This window comes from Stegodyphus dumicola, chromosome 1, assembly GCF_044657685.1.
Source record: "Stegodyphus dumicola isolate Sdum_Otavi_A_Nest chromosome 1, ASM4465768v1".
In the NCBI taxonomy this organism is placed as follows: domain Eukaryota; kingdom Metazoa; phylum Arthropoda; class Arachnida; order Araneae; family Eresidae; genus Stegodyphus; species Stegodyphus dumicola.
In genome coordinates this window covers 119,271,569-119,289,928 of record NC_140768.1, presented here as the reverse complement: position 1 = coordinate 119,289,928, position 18,360 = coordinate 119,271,569, and the positions used below count along the sequence as shown (strand labels likewise).

The window sequence follows — 18,360 nt, the reverse complement described above, 5'->3', positions numbered from 1 at the left end:
TGGTGAGTAAGATCAGTTCTCTAGGCAAATTCATCATTATCAATTTATATATTAAGCCCTCATGCCAGACACGGTCAAATGCTTTGGCCACGTCCAGCATGAGCACTGCAGTACAACTCTTATGATGCAGAGCAGAGCTGATAAATTCCACAAGCCTAATCAGTTGTTTAGATGTGCAAAGTTCGTTCCTAAATCCGTACTGATCTTCCGGAAGTACCTGTAAATAAGGCTGGAATTTCCTTAAAATTATTCGTTCAAAGATCTTGCCTATATTAGAGAGCAAGCTTATGGGCCTGTGATTTTCCGCCTTAGTGATGTCTTTTGCAGGCTTCGGTAGTAGGAAAACTTTTGCGTACTTCCAGCAGTCCGGGAAGTAGCATAACGTAATGCATATATTAAAAATGCTGGAAAGTCTTGTGATTCCACCGCGCGGGAGGTTCCTGATCATTAAATTTGTAACTCCATCAATACCTGGGGCTTTCTTGGGGTTCAATTTGGAGATAATATCCGTAACTTCTCTTGGATTAGTTAAACCATCGGCATTTAGAGCCGTGGGAGCACCTAGCCATTCTTCTACTTTCATTCTGACTTGGGTCTCAAAGTGAATATTACGAGGTGTCTGATTGGGAGAAAACTGCTTTTCAAGATGTGAAGCAAAAATCTGACATTTGTCAGTATCTGAATAAGCAGTGACGCCGTTGTCAATAATTGGCCTATCACACTGATGCGTCCTCTTTAACATTTTTGTAAACTGCCAGAAGGCATCACTGTCTAAGTTTAACTCCTCCATTTTAACATTCCAAGCCTCACACTTTAATTTATGCATTTCAAGCTTAATATGCTTACTGATCCTATTTAACTCCGTTTTAATAATTGGGTCCCAGGTGATATTATACCTCCTTCGCAGCCTGTTTCTTTCGGCTATGAGAGATTTGACGTACCTTGGAATCTTAGCGATTTTACAAGACCTTTGAGTCACCTTGGTGGCCTCATAGTAAGAGTCATTAAGACATGTAGTAAACTTATCAATCTCCTTGTCAATATCAGAAGGGCTTTTCATAGCACCTAATTTAGGGAGCCTCACTTTCACAACATTGTGGTACATTCTCCAGTCGGTATGGGTCTTAACATTCGTATAATTAATACTGGTGACCCCTAGTGTAGCAATCACAGGAGTATGATCAGAGCTTAAGTCGTCTCGAACCTCCAGCACCATATTAATTCCTGTATTAGTCAAGATGATATCTAGAATATCAGGAGTGTACCTGATGTTGCTGGGCCTGAACGTCGGTACGTCAGGCGCAAATATACCAACTGGGTGGTTACTGATATACTCTCTCAGTACTTTACCATTGTGATTGGTGCTACGGCAGCCCCAATCTTTATGCTTACTATTGAGGTCGCCACCAACAATTATTATCGAAGAATCCGGAATAATATTTTGTAACATTTCCTCAGTTAGCCTATTAGTAGGGGGGTTGTAGATTGCCGCAAATAAGGTATCTCCAATCTTAGGCAAGCTAATAGAGGCAATCACAATTTCATAGCCCTTGTCTCTTTCAGTCGAAATTAAACAAGATGAATATTTACAATGAACGTAGATGAGTGCTCCACCTCCTCTGTGATGTAACCTATCACATCGGTAGGTTCTATAATTTTTGATGCTAACTCTGTCTCCTGGGGTGATGTGCGTCTCGGAGATCAGGCAAATATCAATGTCGTTCTCATACATAAAGTCCTCCAACTCATCTTTCTTTCCTCTTATGTTGTTAGCATTCCACACTAACATCTTGATTGGCCTAAAATTATTATCTTTCCTATCCATGATTGGGTTCATTATTGACCGCGTTGAAACTACTAGCATTGGCGCTAGGAGCTAAATTTACTTGTAGAATGCCGGAAGCCTTAATAGCCTCAACAAGGTTTTTAAGCCCTTCAAAAATACTTCTAGCTTCATCTAGAGTATTCATTGTTTGCCCGCCAACAGCGGCGGCATAAGATTTATTGATAATTACTCTATCACTGAAATTCTTCAAAGGCGGATTTTGAGTATTTATTTTGGGAAAATTCGGGCAACCCCTGTAGTTGCTTGTATGATCTAATTGGCAATTTATACACTTAGGTTTATCTTCTCTTGGCTTGGGGCAGTCTTTTGAATAATGATCGCCAGCGCATTTCATGCATTTCGGGTCATGCATACATCCTGCCTGGGCATGATGAAATGCTTGACACCGAAAGCATTGTACCGGCCCTTTCCTTCCTTTGTAAGCTTCTACTTTAACATTCAGCAAACATAATTTAGTTATATTATGTATCCCTCTCGCTTTTTCATTCCTCTTCAAAATAACTAGAAACAGGGGCAGATTAAATTTTTCTCCATTTCTGCGTCTTACTAATTGCGAGACTCGTTCAACTGGGAAACCTCTATCTATCAGTTCATCAGATACCTCTGAGGTTGGTGTGTCGATCGGTAAGCTGCGTATAACAACTTTAACCTTCTTGTTTTCGGGTAAAATAAATGAGTGATATTTCACTCCTTTGGCATTAAGTAATGCAGTTAAACTCTTATGAGTTTCTATACTGTCAACTTTTAGCTCATAGTGGTCTTGAGCTTTCATTATACCTGATTTTAGCTTAATTCCTGCATCTTTAAACATTTCCTTATATTTTGACCAGGAGTATTTACCATCCTGTATAATAATCGGGGGAGCTTTATTGCTCACTTTATTTGGATGTATAAATTTATCCACATCCTGCTCATTATTTTCGGCAGAATTGGTACCAGTTTCATGATCATGAGCATCACCTATTAGCCCAGCTGGGCACGTGACCTCATCTGCAGGACCGATAGGCCGCACCATGCTTTCCGTCTGAGACGTACTCGCAGCCGGCTTTTCGGGGATCTCACTAGATGGCGCCACATTAGCGTGGGCTTTATCCCTATTATCCACGTCTGGGGCTGTATCCATATTATCATAAGTTATTTCCGTGGTCGGCTCAGCTGTCGAAACTTCTGACAAAACAGAGGAATCCGTCAGACTAGACTTTCGAGAGGGTTTTCTTAGTCTTCTAGTAAAATCTCCTTTAGGACCTGAGTCCGTGTCGGAGCTGTCTTCATTCAGTGCTTTATGTTTTTTCGACTGCTCTTCATCTGAGCGCGCAGGGCTGCTGGCTCGTCTGACATTAGTTTTGTTGATTCCAGTTATTGAAGAATCACTGTCATTAACCTTAGGAGCAGGGATGTTTGGTTTGGGAAGAGAAGTAGAAGAACGATCAGCGTTCAGTTCTCTGTCAATGAAAAGTTTGAGGCGTCGAAGGAATTTAAGGTCTCGTGCGTCCTTAGATGAGAGAGATCCATCAGCTTCTTTGATGCATTCTAAGTTGGTAATCTCAGAGGCAATAAAATCAATCATTCGATCCATGGTGGAGCGGATGGCAGAAAATGAAGCAGCGGAGAAAGCAACCAGAGTCTATTGCAATGCCGACCTACTGTTACAGCGGCATGCACTCTGATCAGGTATAATAAAAGAAGAGTTCTAATATCACAAAATCAGGAGCGAGCAGATGCACGTCTTACATGTACGATAGTCAAAACTCGAAATCTCATTCGTCAACGCGAGCGAATATATAGGCGATATACAATGAAAGAGAAACGCTGATTGGCTGAAATAAGATAGATATTGTTAGCGAAATGCTGATTGGTTGTTAAGATTGTATACGTTCGCCACGGCGGATGTAGAAAGCGTGAAGCGGTTTCGACAGGCTGCAACGTGAAAGAGATGACGTTTGCCTGTTTCCCCCAGCCTAGTGACGTCATGGTGACTTTTGCTCCAGACGGAAAAATAACAGGTTTGATAACATGAAGAGCTTAAGCCCTTTATGTTATCAAACGGTAAAGCGCTAGACTCCCATCCCAGAGATAGCGAGTTCGAATCTCGGCCGTGGAGTTATTTTTAAAATTCAGGGAAAATGATATTAAATTCATTAAAAATGGATTAAAATATAATGGAATCAATTAAAACTAATTAAAAATAATGAGGGATTAAAATAATTAAAAAGGATAATTCATAATTAAAAATAATGAATAAAAATGATTAAATAACTAAAATAATAAAGGTAAATAAGGAAAATAATAAAGTTGACGTCACGTGGTTCAAGAGTTCGTTGCCACAAAACCTAAACAAATAGTGTCCTTGCCACAAAAAATAAAAACTTTGAAAAGATTGTTGGCGCACCATAAAAAAGAAACTCAACTCGATTACGTCATCCCATCCATCTACGTCATTTCCGGATGTCACGTGATCCAAGATGGCCGAGGCCACGCCCCTGTGACGTCACTTCCGCCGCGCGGTTACCCCCGTTTACTACTTATATCTATTGTTTGGTCTGGTTTGTTTGATTATAGCAAAGCATTCGACGGCTATTTACCTAAGGGTAAGGGTGCCTTGCGGAGAACTTTCTAAGCAAAACTGACTTTTACGCACGTTACACGTGGGGAAAACCACGAAAACGCCAATACAGCCATCCCATTCACCGGGATTCGAACCCCGGATCGACCTGCCAGAGTTCAACGACTTTACCGCTCAGCCGCTAGTAAGCCACACACACACATACACACATATACATTAAATTATATTTACATGTCGTTTATTAAGTATAACTGAATGCAATTTAATCATAAAGAGTTAGAAAATATTCTACGGAATTACTTCACTTCGTAGACTTTTTGTAAGCTTCACCATATTTCTTAAAGAGAATCTCAGTGCTAGTTCCATTTCCAAGCCGTTTATGTACCTTATTTTTTATGCTTTGAATTATATTTAGAGAATTATTTCACCTGGTTATAGCTGAAAATGCAGTTTTTTAATGAAGAATTTAAGGGTAAGAAGAGAATTATGTCCTTTTCTAATTATTCTTGAAGCATTTAATTTTTTTAAAAAAGCGCACATTAATACGGATCACTGAACTAAGGTACTCGATACAGGACAGATTAATCAACTACTAAATTTTGATTTTCATTGAGTAAAAATGAATTCATTTGCATTCTATAAGAAAGCAGATATTCAAAAAATGTTTTTTTCTATTCTCGCAGTCATAATATTTTTCTTAAATATTCAGCTAATTCATATTCAAATACTCCAAACCATATAAAATATTCAGCTAATTCATATTCAAATACTCCAAACCATTACAATTAGTAATAAATCGATACAGTAAATAAATAATTAAAATCAATTACATGGAATTTTAATTGCCATTTTCCCTCTGATAAACCCCTCTTTAGAGTTCAATAATAGTCGATCAGCTTTTGTTGGGGTTCATTTTTCTTTATGGTATGCTTACGTTATATATGTATGTATTATGCATTGCTCATACTCGTCAATTGTAACTTTTAATATTTCATGGAAAAAAATCAGTATGGGAATCCAGAAAATGATTCTTAGTGACTCTAAAACTACTAGGCATTGTCATTGCACAGTGTTTAAAAAAATCCCATTGTTTAAAGGTAGATCTTATGCTCATATCCTAGTCTACAATTAAAAGCTGCGAGTCAAAATTAAGGGGGTTGCTCTTAGGAAGCCTTAATTAGAAGTAGTTATAGGAAATGTTAATCAATACTTATTATCTTATGGATTAAACACTTACTCCCTATTTGATCACGTGTATGGCAAACGGATATTCGTCAATCATAAAGAAAAGAAAGGTGAATCAAAATGAGTTATATTCTTGTTTTTCCAACTGCAAAACCATCTTAAGCTACTATCGGATTTAATCTTTAAATTATTCCAATAATAATCAGAACAATGGGGGCCACTATTCTTAACTATAATTTATTAATACAAATCCTATTTTGGTTTCAAATGCCTTTCATTAATTACATTAATAATATGGATATTTACTAATTATTATTATTACTAAAATAGTTGTAAATACTTTATTACTGATATGTTTATGTACTATTTTATTAAAAAACGTATTTATTAATTTATTAATAAATTTATTATAATTTATTAATATTAATTATTTATTTATTAATTATGATCCCTAACACAGCCGTTTACTATCCCCTTCCGAAATTAACGTCAGTCTCCTGCTCTTGACCGCATTTGCCAAGCCACAAATAGGATAGCTTGAAATGCCTAAATGTTTTGTTCAATTTTTTAAAACACAGTTCAGAAGGTTGCATGCCTAAATTGTAGATCACTTAGCCACAAAGCATTTCCAAGGTTCACCACGAAGAGGTGGATCTACGTCGCACCCGTACTGCTAATTTAAAAAGAACCTTTAATGTAGTACATAATCAATACTACTATATATTTCTATTTAAAATATCCAGTTTTATGATTAAGAATGCATACTGTTATGCGATATGCAAAACCGAGGTAATAATATGAACAGTCAACAATTGAACTACAATCATCAGACGTAGACACTTCGTAACATGAGCGACAAATTTAAAGGTAGCCAATAAACCCATTTTCTAGCATTCGAAGGCATCTTAAATTTGCTATACACCGTTTATAGGGATGTAACCCGAGACTTGAGGTCCGTGGGGCAATGGATGGTAATGGGCCCCCTTTATTCTTTCTCCCAAACTTAACCCCTTTTTTCTAGTCAGCGTTGATAATTTTATTAATAATTAAAGTAGCTTTAAACACTTTAATACAATGAAAATTACTTCCATAGATGTCTCTTTGATGTATGTGATTATATGCTCTTTTTAATTCCTGTTAAGTTAATGACATGCGAAGCTATATGACGTCATACAGACCGTAATATGAAACAGGAAGTATAATTTAGGCAAAATGTTTACTAGCAGATTATTCAGAATATTTTAATTTTACACTTGGATTAAAAAAATTTTTGTTTTCGAACTGTAAGAAAGCAAACTCATTAATTATTTTATCAAGGTTTGAAATCTCTACTGAGAACAAAGCAAAACTGGTGAATTTTTTTCTGTCTCATACTACTTCTCAAATAGTTTATTTATTTATTAATTTAGTCCAAAAGGGACTTTTAGTCCCGACGCGTAACTTTTCAAATTATTTTCACCAAATATTACCGCCCTGTATTATTTTTAGAGATAAAAATGACAAAGAATCTGCATGTATATATGTTTATATGTTCCTCGCACTGTAAAAAAACTACGGTAACCAGAGTCATCAGATTTTGAATAACGTAGTCCTCCACCCGAGCATGGAAGCCCGAATTTGTTTTATTATTTATTTCATATTTTGTAAAACTTAAATGTATTTTTGATTAACAAACTCAAAGATTTGAAAGCGAGCAAGTCGAGTGGCAACACTGGACAAAAGAAACATTTTTATCTCCAGTGCGCGACACTGTCTAGGAAGAATTCTAAAGATATACCGTTTTTAAATATTTTTGGATTTTGCTGTTGAATTTAATTCTATGTGTAGAATGTATATTTCATAAATAAAGTTAACACATAAAAAGTTAATAATAGAAAGACAAAATTTCTTTTTTTAGTCACTTTATTAAGAAAACTGTATATTGATATATAAACTGAGAAAAACTGAAAAAAATATATAAATCAATGCCAACGCTTAACAATGCATAGGAGATTCTAAGAACATATTGCTATGCTGCATTTAATATTTTGTTGTAGTTGTTATTATTGTTGAACTGTATGTGGGGCATAAGTGAGAAGAACAATATGCTTAATAATAAAGCTTAAGGACAAAAAAAAAAAAAAAAAAAAAAAAAAAGAGGTTAGCAAGAGAGACTGCGAGAACAGACTGGTAGACAGCGAGAGCGTGAAAACATTCACATATCCTTTTGGGAGACCGTTAAAATCTGAAACCTTTCATATTTTATTTATTTTTTAATTAATTTAAGCTTTGAGAATGATGTTTAGGCATTAGCTATAGTCACAGGAATGGTTAAGTACATAATGAATGCTGTGCATACATTTAAAAAAAATCAAGCTGTTGTTTGTTATGAATAATTCTGCTTGAAAAATGAAAATATAAATATCGCTAATGAAGTTTAATTTTTTAAACTTTTAAAATAAAATCTCCAATAATAATAAAAAAAAAAAAAACATTTTTCCTTTTCACTTGGGGCGCCTTTTAAGCTTGGGGTTTCGGAACACTGCCTCGGCTGTCCGGTTGCCCAGTCCTGTCCATCACGCTATTAGAACATTAATCATCTAAACGGTGTCAGAAATTGCAAATTCTAGGAGGGGATTTCTTAGATCTCTAATTAAGAAGCTCTAATTGATCTTTCAGGTGAGGTTAGGTTAATTGATTACGGCAAAGCAACTCGAGGGTTATCTGCCTGTGGGAAAGGATGCCTTCGCGGAGGTCTTTTTAAAGGAAACTGGCTCTTAAATATGTTACACACTTGGAAAACCCGAAAACAAACCATACATCTAGACTATTGGCCGGGATTCGATCCCAGATCGAATTACTATTATTTTGAGGTAATACCGCTTGGCCTCTGGCCTTTCAAATGATAGCGATTTTTACTTGATGTAGCCGACTGATGGATTTCAAACTTTTCATTATTTTTAGAAGGAGGGCAGAATCTTAAGACTTCTAAAAAAAGATTGTGCATCCGAATCCAAATCATTTAAGTCAGAATCATGGCAAGAAGAAAAAATGAAAATTATTTAAATGTTTTCAACTGTGTACTTATATACATTTTATTCCTTCTTTTTTCCAATATTAAAGAATTTTCTAGAACTTTTGTGTTTTGTATTGAAATAGTTTTCTTTTTTCCTTCCCCCCACCCCCACTCACCATGAAGATTTTGAGAGATCGAACACATCAGCAGTAGACAAGGCTACGGTGCTCTGGAACACGAACAATAGAAATAAGGTAAAATCGCATGTCTGGGAAGTTTCTTAAGTGTGAGAACACCTGCCACGTCTAGGTAGCTTAATGTACAATATATATAAAATTCTTTCAGATAAGAAATGAAAAAAAAGTGAACTAGAGGAAACGGTATTTATAATTATAAATGCGCATTTTAGATGCTTACGTGAAGGGACGAGTCTAGAACGCGACTTTTATTCTAAGTAATTTTTCGTATAAAATTATTAACGTTTGGTGAAACTGAAAAATACAAAAGACAAATTTAGTAACTGCACGTAATAATACTTGCAATTAACTTTCAATATTATTTTTTCATTCAGGATCCTATTTAACATCCTTTTGGAGAAGTGAGAATTGCTAATCCCTCTTTCTACGTGAATCAACTATCAACTATCACTACTATTTGCACTATTTTCTAACATGACCATTTTTTTTTTTTTTCTGTAATCATATCAGATACACCAAACCAAACTTTCCGTCTTTTAAAATTTGTTATAGCGGAATTCAATTATGCAAACTTTTCTCACATGAGCGTAGTCTTTTTTTTTTTTTTTTTTTTTTTTTTTTTTGACGTATCTTGTATATGTATTTAGTAATGCAAAAGAGAGAATATCTCTTCTTTTATGGTACTTTATTTCAACAAAGATTAGATATTTCAAAAGTAAAATATTTTTATTTCCTTAAAACAAAGTACAAAGAACACACTGGCCGACAGCTCGGTCATATGTGTGATGCTTTAGCTCTCTCTGCGCATGTCCTGAGAATTCATTGCTTATGTGAAGCCTTCGAGATTTATACAGCGCAGAATTAAGAGACACAGCCGGCCGAAAGGTGCGATTATAACTTAGGAGCATTATTCTTGTCATCTATGCGTTTCGGAAGGAAGAAAATGTCGAATATTTTAGCACTAAGTTCTCTGAAATTGGATATTCCGAGTGGAAAAAAGGCCGGGGAGATAATTAACAATACAGGAAATTTGTCAGGTTTATTTATTTATTTTTTTAATTCAAGTATAAAAAAAAAGTTTAAAAAAAAATTAGTTGTTTTTCTTGACGTATTGAATTGAATATTTTTTAAGAACTGAATTTAGAAATGAAAGCATTATAGCATTTTCTTTGAGTCTGAATGATAATATGCAAGAGAGAGAGAGAGAGAATAACATTAAATTTAATATTTTTATCTATTGAATACAGAAATGAATGCATGAAGTAGAGGCCGCTTAATCTGATCTCTATTAATGTTGCCATTCGGATAATGTTATCGAATTGCCGAAGTCCTGCCGTTTGTATACGAAACCATTGAAAATACATCACTTATTGGGATTAACTATTCTGTTAATAAAATCAAAATATTATGAAAAAAAAAAAAAAAAAAGAAAGAAAATTTGAAATGTTTCAGATCTTAAATTACGTGCAAAGGGGCGTTTTTTAAAAATATTTTGTGTGTTCCATTTACTTACTAAATATCACGTTCTTCGCACTTATATCATAAAATTCAATTCAAGCGCAATATCGCAAAATAGTTTTAAAATGAGCATGTCTTTTAGAATTTCCAGTACAGAGACTCACGCGTTGGAGATACAAACGTTTTTCTCTGTACAACGTTGCCATTGTTCGCTTTGAAATCCTTGAGTTTGTTAATCAAAAATTCGTTAAAGTTTTACAAAATATGAAATAGATAATGAAACGAATTCCAAATTTCAAATTTGGAATTTCAGATGCCCATATTCGCAGTAGGATTACGTCATTCAAAATTGGATGGCTCTAGATACCGTTGTTTTATCACAGTGCGAGAAATATACATACATTTATGCAGATTTTTCATTATTTAATTTCTTCAAATAGAATGCAGGACTCTAACATTTTGTGACAACAGTTTGGAAAGTGAACCGACATTTATAAGAGTCCGACGCAAAATGCCAAAACGAAAGTAATAGTCCTTCGGGACTCAAATCCCTTTGGACTAACAATTTTATATCTGAAGTACAATTACCAAAGAAAGTCGAAATAGATTATAAAAATTGCCAGTCTGAAAAATGTCGCCATTTTCAAGATGATCAAGCACAGGTCTCTCTTCTTCAGGAGAAACAGAATTTCCGTAGAATGCATTTTGCCTTATAAAAAAGTTCCTCGAGAAACATCTATATCAAACTAAGGTTGCTATTTTGCTTATTTTCAAATATTACATTCGCATGTTCTCTTCCACTAAATCAGTGCTCCGGTATGCCGCGGCACACTGGTGTGCCATGAGTAGAATATAGGTTACAATCAAATACATGTATTTGACATTTTGCAATTTTTTATCATGTATTTAATACACAATGACAAATTTTTTTCCTTAATAATGTCTATTTAAAATGTTTTTATATATTTCACTGTTGTGTGGTTGTGTGTGTGATTGTAAGTGTGTCAGCATTTGAATTTTTTCGGCACTTCCTTGATAACTAGGAACTCAGAAATATATAACTTTTTTTAAGCGCAGGTATCACATGGATAATTATTATGATTGCATATAAATAAATATGTTATGGTTTTATAATTGTATATCTTTCAAATTAAAAACAAAAATTTATTGTAAATTTTGTGTATAAATCAATACATATATACATTAACTTTTGGTGTGCCACGAAATTCCAGAAAGATTTTTTGTGCGTCGCAGGTGAGAAAAGGTTGCGGAGCACTGCACTAAATGACGGATACCATACCATCCAAATATTTAAACTAGGGGGTCATCGGTCAAATAATTTCCGGAAAGGCTATGAACAGTTCATAAACAATATTTTGCATTTTCCTAATAAAAAATTCTGAAAAAGCACTGATTTATACGTTACTTTTCGTACTTATATTAAACGAGTTAAATTACTATTTTAACGGCTATTTGCTTCTCACCGTTTAACGTTATCATTCGGTAAATGTTATCTAAACTGTCGTGCGCAAAAATGATCACATTAAGCGGCGTCTGCTGTATTATACAGAGTGTTTGTAAAGTACCGTACCCATTTTGATATTTAATAATTCATAAAATAATGAAGATATAAGCAAACTTATGGTATTTATTGATGGAATAACTTATATATTTTCCTTTTCAGGTTCGAATATCTTTACTTTTGTAAATATTGTCTGCGCGTGTGGTTAATTTCAGATAATTTCATTTTCCAGTCTAAATATCTGTACTTTTCTAAATATCGTCTGCTTATTAATTGCACTTTTCTCTCTTTTATTTTTGGCAACTATTGCAATGTTAATTAAGGCACAAACCGTGAACCGTTAAGGAATAACCGTGAGGCACAAAGGGATTCTCCAAAGGTTAATGTGTGTTGTGGACTACTGCACGACCGAGTGATTGGGCCTTTCTTTTTTTACAGAAAAAATGGTCTCATCAGTCGTATACTTAGACATGTTGGAAAACTTCCTATTTCCACAACTAGATGAGCTTCAGCCACATGTCTTTTTGCAACAAGATGGTGCACCACCTCATTGGGATACCATCGTTCGTAGTTCTTTGAATGATCATTTTACAGGAAGATGGATTGGGCGAGGAGGTCCAATTCCTTGGCCACCCAGATCACCTGATATAACGCCGCTGGACTTTTTCTTTTGGGGATTTGTAAAGGACAATGTTTACAGGGGAAGCGCGTCGAACATTGATGACCTAAAAGCCAGAATTACAACCGCAATAGCCTCTGTGGATGCCGATATGCTTGCCGGTACCTGGCGTGAAATTGAATATCGAATTGATATTCTCCGTGCGACGAACGGGACACATACGGAAGTTAATTGACAAGGGTCATGAAACTTTTTGAGTCTATCTAACCATTTATGTTATTAATTTAATCTATCTTTATTATTTTATGAGTTATTAAACATCAAAATGGGTCCGGGACTTTATAAACACCATGTATTTCTTTTCGTTTGAATGATAATTCCTTATTTAATATATTATAATATTAATAACTATTGGCACTCAAAATTCAATTATAGTTAGAATTTGTTTTCTATTTTTCTCCCTTTTATTCATTAATAGTTCAGAAGAAAAATATGATTGCTTGAAAGAGAAGAATATGTTGAATTAACAATGTTTATCATGTTTCATTTTTGGGGATGCTTATATCTGGCTGTCTTGTATCTTTTGCGAAGAAATCCGTATTTACTATAAGTTCTTCAATTTAATCTCCAAAATGCCATTGTACTCGGTATTCCAGATAAAACTATGCCACACCTAAATCTAAATGCAAGCTAATATGATTTGTTTGACTATCTTTAGGGATAAACCATCTGCAATAGTTGTATTTTGTTAATTTGTTGTAATATTGTAAGAAATCTTGTTAATATTCCCCTCCCCTAACATGACATCGAGTGAGTGAAGAAGACATGTTAAATTTTAACACTGAAATAAAGACTTGGTGCTACAGAACAAGGTTTCCAACGCAGTTCGTATTGACCTCCTGGGAATCGATAAAATGTTAAAGAGGGTCAGTGATGGTCAAGGGGTCGACTGGAAGTTGATATCCGAATAGACACCGCCAAAAGATGGATATAATTAAGAACCCATTAATTACAAAACTTTATTAATAAAATTGATAATTAATTGTTTATTGATGTAAAGCTACGCAATGTAGTATGAAAGAAATCATATAAAATTAATACAAAAAATAAAAATACATCAAAATTATTTCAAATATTTTAAATCAATAACATTTCTTAAAAATATTTAAATTTTCATGCAACAAGTGCATTATAAAAAAAATTAAAAGCTAGACTACATACAATAAAACAAAATACGAAGAACTCAGAACTCCAGTGGAAAAGAAGAAACTGGTTGAATATTTTTGATGACGTGATTTAAAAATTAAGTTAAGAAATTTGATGTGAAATAAAAAAAAATTGTAAAAATGCACCATTCGCAGCCATCAATCACATTAAATACAACCAAAGTTTTGTACAGTTAGAATTTGGTGCTCTGTTTGTAGAATTGTAAATAATTATAAAACGAAAAATGAAACCTAATTATAATAATAAACTATGTTTTTCAAAACTTTGGTTCATATTCTTAATCTAACTGCTATCTTTAAATTATTTATATGCATATGTTTGCATTATGAGTATGTTGTATGCTGTATGTTATAGAGAAAATTGTTAGAGGGTCGATGAAGAAAACCATCTCTTTAAAAGGGTTGGTACAAGAAAAGGATTGACAATCCCTGCTGTAGAATCTTATCAAATCTTACTTTATAAATACTTTTCTTTACATCCCACCAGCTTATGTATAATATAAGTAAAAGAGGTAATTTTTTCAGTCCAAAAATGCGATAGTTGGAAGTCAGTGAATAAGCACGAATTATGTTCTCCACAACACGATTTGACTTATTTGACTATGATGTTTCTCTGTTTGTCTGCATGTATGCGTGTAACAATTTTTTCGTTCCCGATAACTCTTATATCAAATTATAAAAATTTTTGGTTTCCATATTTAAGTTACTGCAGTCATGTAGAAAGTTGATTAGATTTTGGGTAAACATGGAAAAAGTAGTATTTTATTTAAAAGCTCATAACAAACAGTTTTTAATGGAAAACTGCATGTTTTAATGCAGTTATTTAATTGATATGTTTTAGATTATATTTTAATAAACCAAAACATTTAATTTTAGTACTTAATACTTTTATATAAATGGAAACGACATATTAGAGTTTGGCTAAAATGGATAAATTGCAAGTGATATTGCAAGTGAAGGCATGAAAATCTATCTGTTGAAGCTCTAAACAGATAGATTTTCATGACAACATATGTTATGATATAATCCAGTGATACTCAAACCTTTTGGCAGTGCGACTCTGTTTGGAACACCGAGGTAAAATGACGACTCAAAAGTAAAGGGTGGGCCATCTAACTTTCAGAATTTGATTCGGCTATAAAAAGAAAACTAATGAATATTTTTTTTAAATTATGAGTTTATTAGAAAAAATGGACATTTTCATTTAAGAATGAAATACAACAGCATTCAAATGACTGCCACGGCTAGTTTGACAGTACTCCATCCGATTAACCCAATTTTTCAGTACATTTTCGACTGTTTGGGCTCCAATCACATGACTGCCAACTTCTATTTCGTGTTTCAAGGTATCAATCGTCTCTGGGTGTAAATAAAGGTCGAACAAAGTGTTTTTTGGTCCGGCGGCACCATTGGGCCATTTTTCTTCGAAAATCAACAAGGAGCGCTGTTACCGTCAATAGCGAACGTTACTCTGTCACGCTAAACGAATTTTTCTTTCCAAAAATTGAAGAGGATGAGATGAGATTTTTGGGCTCCAATCGCATAAATGGCAACTTCGATTTCGTGTTTCAAGGTATCAATCGTCTTTGGTGGTTAGCGTACACTTATCCTTAAGAGTCCCCCCCACACACACACACAACAACAACTAAAAAAAAAAAAAAAAAAACTGTGTCAAATCATAGCTCCGAGGTGGCCAACTGACATCAATCAGCATTTCGGCTGATTATTCGATTTCCAAAAACAATGAGCATTACGTTGGCTATATGGCAATTGTTGAAACCAAATGTCACCCATCTCATCTTCTTCAATTTTTGGAAAGAAAAATTCGTATAGCGTGGCAGGGTAACGTTCGCTATTGACGGTAACCGCGCTCCTTGTTGATTTTCGAAGAAAAACGGCCCAATGACGCCGCCGGACCAAAAACTACTTTGACTCTGTTGGACCTTTATTTACACCCAGAGACGATTGATACCTTGAAACACGAAATAGAAGTTGGCAGTCATGTGATTGGAGCCCAAACAGTCGGAAATGTACTGAAAAATTGGGTTGATCGGATGGGGTATTGTCAAGCCAGCCGTGGCAGTCGTTTGAATTATGTTGTGTTTCATTCTTAAACGAAAATGTCCAATTTTTTAATAAACCTATAATTTTGAAAAAAATATATTTTAGTTTTTTTTTTAATAGCTGATTCATATTCCAAAATTTAGATGGCCCACCTTTAGTTCTTCAAAAAGGTTGCAAATGATGTCTTTGTATTCAGTTAAATTTATTTAAAAATTTTTCAGTCACCTTACGAACCCTATGCAATGTTTCGCGATCACATTAGGTATCGCGCTCCATAGATTGAATACCACTGATGTTTTCTAAAAATCCTCAACTTTGGTATTTGAAACTTGTCGATGTACATGCGATGCATAGCAATCATGATTGATAACAACATATTAGATTTTGATTACATATGAAGTGAAAGGAGTGGTGGAGGTAGTACCGGAAATGGTACTTTACTTGGAACTCTTAATAGCTATAGAATCGGATAAACATATAGAGGATTTTTACTTATTTTTAGAATGATTTCGGGCTGTATAATTAATGTTTAAAATGTAAAGAGTCTTGTTATAAATGTTCAATCTGATAGCCTTTTTTCTGGACTCTGCATCGTAATTTCCATGACAGAAGATATTTTCGTAAAATTTCCATGAGACCTGATTTCCATTCCTCTTTTAAAACTATTGCAGAATACATCCATCGTTGGGCTTTGCACTTAGAACGAACTCATTTTCAACAGACCAGACTCTTTTTCAAGACCAGTGGTGCAGTATCCCGTAGATGAAATCTCGGGAAGCTTCGCAAGAATCTGTTGAAAAGATAGATAAGCAATACAAGTATCAGTCTTCACTTTTTCAAGGAACGCAGTATTGCATTTTGAAGTATGAATTGTTGCTTTGTCTTAATGAAGTTTCACCCTTTGAAAGTCATTGGAATAATGAAATGGCACTTTTTCTGTAAATAAAAGACTTAAAACTCTTTCTTTTCAGTCATTTAGATAAACCCATGCTTCATCAGGAGTCACAAGATATTTCCATTTGCCTCTAGCTAAGTGCTTTTCATATAAAGGTCTACAAATTGTTCTGTGCTGAGCCGCATGCCTCGGCAAAAGTTAGCGAATATACCATTTTTAGTTCTTTTTTAAATTGTAAATCTTGGTTAATTGTTTTATCTATTAGTGCTGCACATGTATTTAAAGAATTTGCAATTGATTTCTGCGTTGGCGCATTTCTCATGTTATCGGCGACTTAACTTTAAAAACATTAGAAATAATACGTACACTGTACGAAAAAAAAAAAAAAAAAAAAAAAAAAAAAGGATAGTTTTATTCGAAAGCGCGACTAAGGATATGTATTAGATTTGTATACAGTTTTGTTCTAATATAGGTATTTTGACACAAAATCGGACTTTTTCTGAAATGACATGCCCATTTTTTTTTTTTTCCATATTTCGATTTTGCGACTCGCATTATGCCAAACTGCCAAGTTTTGTAAAAGTAGCATGAGTACTTTATAAAAAATTAGCTCTCAAAATTTTAGCTCCGCAATGTTAATTGAATTTGATATATATTTATCAATATATATCAATTATCAATTTGATATATATTTATCAACATCTCTGCAAAAATGCAGTAGACGAAGGAAAGCAGGACAACACTATTGGCATTTTGAAACCAGTTCAACATAAGACACTGCATAAAAAAAATTAAGCTTCCATGGGAATAAGGAAATTTATCAACAATGAATGCTTGCTGGCACCACTGCTGGCCAGAATCTGTCATGAACTTTAAAGGATTGCCATCAACTGAAAATAAAGCCAAGGAAATCTTAAAAATTACAAGCGCAAAAGCCAGTGAAGGATTTTCAGTTATGAAAGGAGGCGGAATCAAAGAATTACTCGAGAATGACGATCGTAAAATCACAAAAGAAGAACTGGGTGATATTATTACACCAGCCGACAGTGAGAACAGTGATAGAAAAAAAAACATTAAAAGCCTTCAACATACAAAGACGTTTCACGAATTATTAAAAAAGGCACCGGAACTGTAATTTAGTAATAGAGAAAGAAGAGGAAATTTTATTAGAGGTAGCGAAACACTTTGCACTCCACACAGCAAAACATTTGATAAGTTGCGTCAGACATTGTCCCAAGCAAATATCACCAGCTTAATTGTAATGCTTATTAAGCAGTAATAGAAATCCTTTCAATTAACATCTGTTTCATTTTCCTCTTTTCATTACAATAATATTTAAGTTTGTATAAATTCCGCATACTTTTTTAATCTGTACTATACTTGCCGTATTTCTTCTGTGAAAAATTTCCATTATTAACAGCTTGGCTGTTTTCCTAATGTATAAAATATTTTAACTCTTTGCGTAGTAAAAGTATTTTATTTGTAGAAACTATATATTATTGTTTGTTATTATCTTAAAGTAAAAATCTATGCATTTCAGGGGAAGGGGTACATCTAAATTGCATGCACCAGAAACGAAAAGGTTACACGCAAGTTAACAGGTTTAAAATATTAAAGTATGTATACTTTAATCAATGAATGGTCGATGGTAAAACCATCGAAACTAGTCCTGTGAAAATTTGAAAATATAGCACTGATTTTTGTTGTTTGACTTCTGAATTAGTATTTGTTTGGCGTGTTATTGTGTCTTAATTATGTATAATTTGTTAAAAGAAAGTGGTATGTGACTT

General features: G+C 34.0%; 1 protein-coding gene across 2 annotated transcripts in view; it reads left to right on the top strand.

Annotated features, from left to right (window-relative positions):
* The first annotated feature begins 9,616 nt into the window (after positions 1 to 9,616).
* Positions 9,617 to 18,360, top strand: part of LOC118202906 (synaptic vesicle 2-related protein-like) — a 119,969-nt gene continuing 111,225 nt past the window's right edge. For both annotated transcript variants that reach the window (XM_085819775.1, XM_085819771.1), the window contains exon 1: positions 9,617 to 9,823. In XM_085819775.1, the coding sequence (XP_085675901.1) occupies positions 9,709 to 9,823 (115 nt within the window). In that variant the 5' untranslated portion in view covers positions 9,617 to 9,708. The remainder of the gene's footprint in view (positions 9,824 to 18,360) is intronic.